The sequence below is a fragment of the Octopus bimaculoides genome, chromosome 25 (genome assembly GCF_001194135.2).
Source record: "Octopus bimaculoides isolate UCB-OBI-ISO-001 chromosome 25, ASM119413v2, whole genome shotgun sequence".
Classification (NCBI taxonomy): Eukaryota; Metazoa; Mollusca; class Cephalopoda; order Octopoda; family Octopodidae; genus Octopus; species Octopus bimaculoides.
In genome coordinates, this window is record NC_069005.1 from 32,854,743 (window position 1) to 32,860,016 (window position 5,274).

Genomic DNA, 5,274 nt, shown 5'->3' on the forward strand with positions numbered 1-5,274 from the left:
TTTTTTTTTTTTTTCTTTCTTTTGAAGGTACATCTTATTGAAGGAACGTAACATGTTGATGACAATGGAAGCTGAATACATCCGGCGAGCTGAATTATTCCCAAACCCAGAACGATTGTTTAAAGTTGATGAAAGCATGCAGAACATCCTAGAAATAGTGGCAGAAAGAGACGATGCTGTTAGCCTTTTGGAAACAGGGAAATCCTGCAGACCGGAGTACAGAATGGTACGCAACTTCTTGGGACTAAAATACCGGCGCAAAATCAAAGAGCATGCCATTCCACCTAGGATGAATCTGCGATACCGCATGCTGCACACCCCTTTCGTGAAAGGTTTGACTCCTTATTTTGGATTGTATTTTGAAAAGCAGCGTATGTTGGCAAAGAGACGCCAAAAGAGAAGACTTCAATATAACAAAAGGCTACAAAAAGCATTCCCACATTTGCAACTTGAGATTGAAGAAAACAAACAGAGCATTTGATCACACTTGTATAGACACTGTTGTTTATACACCCATCTGCATACATACACGAGGGTGTAGACTATACGCAGTTAAATATTTACAAACTATCAATAAAATTTTTTGACATAATGACCTGTTTTAAAAGCAGTTTCATATTTCATTTAAAAGAAAACATGTTGATTTATTTGCAAAGCTGTGTTTATACATAAATCATTATTAGTTTTATTAAGGCAGGTGAACTAGCAGAAACAAGGTGGGATTGAACCTGAAAACAGTTGTGAGACAAACTTCTTAATGACCCCCCCCCCTCCCTCTATGCCTAATCAAATTTTGTTGGGGGTCTGAAGACCCAAGGATTAACTGAATATAAATTAGAATTCTATGTTGTTGACATTCTAAGAATTTCTAAACTTTGAGAGAATGTAAAACACCACCTCAGTTCGTACAGCCATGAAGAATTTACTGCACTGCATAGAATTCGGTATTTAACAACTGAAATTCAATAAAGAGATATACAGACAAGAAATAGTCAGAGATGATATAAAGAAAGCATTTTTAAAAATAAAAATATGTGAAGAAATGTAACAGCGTAGTGTAGTTATCTCCCTTGGGTTAATGTAGCGTCTTCAGTATTTACCTCCCTTGTATTTTAGGCCCTGTTCACGAAGCTACTGTGGATGATAGCGGTGTGTGTGTGTACATGGTCATATAATCGACCGCAATTCCAGGCAATTAAGAAGTAAATTTAAGTATCTTAATTTTCTCATAAAAATTGTTGCTGCTTTGGTGGCCCAGTAGGTAAGGGTGTTTAAAAGTAGTAACAAGACACAAGCATAGGTTTCTAATCTCTGCCAGGAATGACAGGGGGTCTTATTTTCATTTTTTATCTGTAGAGATAAAAAAAAATTTTTTAATGAAAAATTTTAGTAATATCCCTTAATGCACGCTCTGGGTAGAATTGAACCCTGCCCAGTATGTTCAATGTGGCTGCCTAGTTATGTCTCTTACCCACAAGACCACCAAGATACCCAACATTAATGTAGTAAATTAAGAGATATTTAAATCTATCATAACTAAAGATAAAAAAAACAAAAGCTATCTCATCACAGCTGTAGCTCAGTAATTAATCCCAAGTTGGGGACCTGTTTAGGTACCTTTGTGTGTTGACAGGGAGGAAATAGAACATAAGAGAAGGGGTTAAGAGATGGCAGAGAAATAGAAGATGTGATTTAAACAGGTTTGTCTTCTGTCAACCCACGTATGACTGTGTGGGTCCTTACAAGACGTACAAGTTCAGTCACAATACAGGTCGTTTGTTGTCTTGCAGTAAAAGAGACACTGTGGTGGCTCCTCAGCACTGCTTCACTTCCAGACCATTTTATCAACAAGATCCTTGATTTGTCTCTGTTTGACTTGCCACTCGTACACAAATTCCAAATTTTTTTTTATCAAATTTCCTTCAAGTACATCTTTAATCCAGTTTTTGTCCTCCTGGCATGATCTTTCTTTCATTTGGCTTGATGTAAAGTATAAATTAAACAGAAATTAGTAGAGAGAAATAACTGAGACTGACCTTGGCATGTATTTGAACAACAGACAAATACAGGTATATCAAATACTAAACAATATAAATTCTTGACTTGTTATTTCCACAAGAATTTATGTTGTATGGTATAAAAAATTTTTATGATTGATTTTAAATATATGACATAAAAAAAAAACAATGTGTGAAGCTTTTTTTTAAAACAATTTTGAAAAAGATTCTCAAAGAAATCAAAGCTGAAAAGTTATGAAAAAAAAACAGGACAAATCACAAGTAACTATTCGGTATAATGTAATCTACGGTGTCTAAACTATTTAGAAAATACAGTTTTTAGTGCACAATTTCTGACTATTTGTACAGGAACATCTTTATATGGCATAACTACACTAATATTCTCCACAAACTGTTTCTTCATAAATTTTTGGAGTATGGTCGTTAATAAAATTTTCTACAAATATGCTTCAGAGGGTGCCAATTACTATTATATTATCTAATGAGAAAAGAAAGCAGGGGGCAGGTATTTTATGCATTTCGACTTTGTTTCCTCATACGCTTTTATGATGGAGGGAGGGGGGAGAATTATTTTGGAGGCCTATTCCAGCCTATCCCCTCTGGAACTAAATGAATGTATTAATAAAATTAAAATCTTTAGAGATACCAGTATAATCTGAAACAAAAAGTATCGAAGACGAATTTGTTGGTGTAACGGTTTGGTATATGTGCAGGCCTGGAAGTTTTCGTAAAAAACAAAAAATATATATATATTCATTAAACAAACTCCAGAAGGGGAAGGGTGAAACGGCCCTCAAAAGTATTTTCCCAACATAATTGTAATCTACATCGTAAAAGCGAACGAGGAAACAAGGTCGGAGCATATAAATCTTCTTAAACTCCTCTCACGCAAACGTTTCACAATAAATTCCGATATAATCGTAAAACATCATCTGAAAGTTATTTGTAGAAAATAGCACTTAAAACATATCCATCATTCAGAAAATTACGAGGAAACAAAGTAATGGGGTACGCTTGTGTAGTTCTGCCCTATGTATGTATATGTACGTGCGTAAGAGCGCCCACAGCCGTCAGTCCGCTCGATGTCGGTTCCTCGTCGCCCAGGTGAGCAAACTGTAAACAATATGGCTACGAGTGGCGATACTCATGCTGGGCGCGATCTACCTGTCCGTGCCTCTCGATTAACATCGTCTACACAACCAGCATTCATTACAGGTGCAAACAGAGACATACAGTCATTGAATACAGGTAAGAATGATTGGTCAGTGAGCAGATCTTTGGGGGTTTTGCCGTGAGAAGACATTTTCCATTGATTAACACAGTTGTTATATTATATATCTTAGCTTCTTGTTGTTGTTTAACCCAGGGCAGCCAGTGAAAACTGGCTAATAGTAACATACAAAGACTGCATTATTCAATACGTCTTTATTATTTACAGCTGGTAGGCTGAGATTTGAGCGAGATTTAGTTGCTATTTCTAACCGATCGTGTTACTAAGGAGCCCCTCAACAGTGTTCGTAGGTCACGTGTGGGGGGTGGGGGTGCGATTCAGTGTTTATATTTACGAAGGCAGATACTTGTGAGTCACCGGTGTGAAGGAGGGACTCTCTTCGTGTTGCCCGACCTACAAGAAATAGCAGCCAAAATTCTCTCTCAAATCACAGCCTATGGTTTTGAAAAAGTGTATGATGAAAACCTAATATTTTGAATAAAAGATTGGGTGATTACAGCTGGAATACTTCGATCCTAGATCAGGTCTGACCTTGGGCTAAACATGACATTACATGTTCGAGTGTTGTGTTACGGTGATGGCTTTTTATTGACAATTCACCTGAACAGAGACAGACAGACGACGCATGTGCGTCCGTGCACACGTATTTCCGTATAATACATGGTCTGTAGTTGCTTAGATATCATGTAGACCAGTGATTAAGGTGTTGGACTCACGATCACGAAAGTCGTGGGTTCGATTCATAGATCGGGCAGTGCACTGTGTCTCTGAGCCAGAAATTGGTTGTTTTTGCAGAGCTCTGACATGCTCATCTGTAAATGAAGAACCAGCCGACTGCTGGTGCCACACACACGCTCTCTCTCTCTCTCTCTCTCTCGTCACATCTTTGATATTCTACAAGGCCAAGGATGAACGGACCAACAGTGGTGGCTCTACTCACCTAAAAACAAAGCAAACGTGGTAACAGCTGCTACAAAGTCGTATTCACTTGCTGAGAATATGGATAAGCAGCCTTTTTTTGTTTTTCCCTTTCTCTTAAATAACACCAACGTACACACTGGTGTTTGTGTCGGACGACCGTAGCTCATAAAAGCCAAAGGATCGAGATTCCAAATCTTGCTATTCTTTACACGGTTACATTACCAACACAGCCCTGTTCGCTTTGACCAAACAAGCTGCAGAGGTGCCATCTTGTAAGTTGTTTAGCCCTACGGGAGCAGATCCTGTTTCTTTTCAGACATATTGGTTTCAAATTTTAGCATAGGGTCAGTAGATTTGAGGGGAGGGGCAAGTCGATTACATCGATCCCAGAATTTTACTGGTATTTAGTTATTGAGTAACCCTCATCACATTGTCGACACTCAGTCACGTCATCATCATCATCATCATCGTTTAACGTCCGCCTTCCATGCTAGCATGGGTTGGACGATTTGACTGAGGACTAGTGAAACCGGATGGCAACACCAGGCTCCAATCTAATTTGGCAGAGTTTACACCTAAGATATGAATAGTCCTGTTCTTATCTGGCCTCTTTCATAATTCTTAGCCATTTTATACCCCCTCATCTACCGTAGATTGCCCCCCCTCTCCCCACAGTCTTGTAAACTGCATAACAAGTTCACCAGTCCACTGTCAAAGCAGACACTGGGGCCACGATACAGTCCTTTAGACCCACTGGATCCTGTCAAAGCAACCAACCCATTCCATGCTGGAACATGGATATTAAAATGCTTTGATAACTAAGTATTTTTGTTTTTTGTCAGATTCTTTGCTAATTCCATCAAAGCAAATAATGATGTCAAATGATGCCAGCAGAAATCAGAATGGTAGAGATACTCCGAGTAATTCTCTCTCAAACAGGTAAGAATCGACTCAACACCTTATTACTGGACATTCTTTCTTTTGTCATTTGACTGTGGCCATGCTGGAGCACCGCCTTTAGTCGAACAAATTGACCCCAGGACTTATTCTTTGTTAGCCTAGTGCTTATTCTATCGGTCAATTTTGCCGAACCATTAAGTTACG

At 38.5% G+C, this 5,274-nt stretch overlaps 2 protein-coding genes across 3 annotated transcripts in view; both read left to right on the plus strand.

Annotated features, from left to right (window-relative positions):
- Positions 1–595, plus strand: part of LOC106869083 (39S ribosomal protein L47, mitochondrial) — a 3,058-nt gene extending 2,463 nt beyond the window's left edge. The window contains exon 4 of the mRNA XM_014914606.2: positions 28–595. Coding sequence (XP_014770092.1) covers positions 28–481 — 454 coding nt within the window. The 3' untranslated portion in view covers positions 482–595. The remainder of the gene's footprint in view (positions 1–27) is intronic.
- A 2,270-nt stretch (positions 596–2,865) lies between these two features.
- Positions 2,866–5,274, plus strand: part of LOC106869085 (uncharacterized) — a 6,479-nt gene continuing 4,070 nt past the window's right edge. Inside the window, exons 1-2 of one of the 2 annotated variants that reach the window (XM_014914610.2) lie at positions 2,866–3,266; positions 5,013–5,109. In XM_014914610.2, the coding sequence (XP_014770096.1) occupies positions 3,101–3,266; positions 5,013–5,109 (263 nt within the window). In that variant the 5' untranslated portion in view covers positions 2,866–3,100. Of the gene's footprint in view, positions 3,267–3,785; positions 4,443–5,012; positions 5,110–5,274 lie in introns of those variants that run through there. The other variant, XM_014914611.2, reaches the window with a different exon arrangement.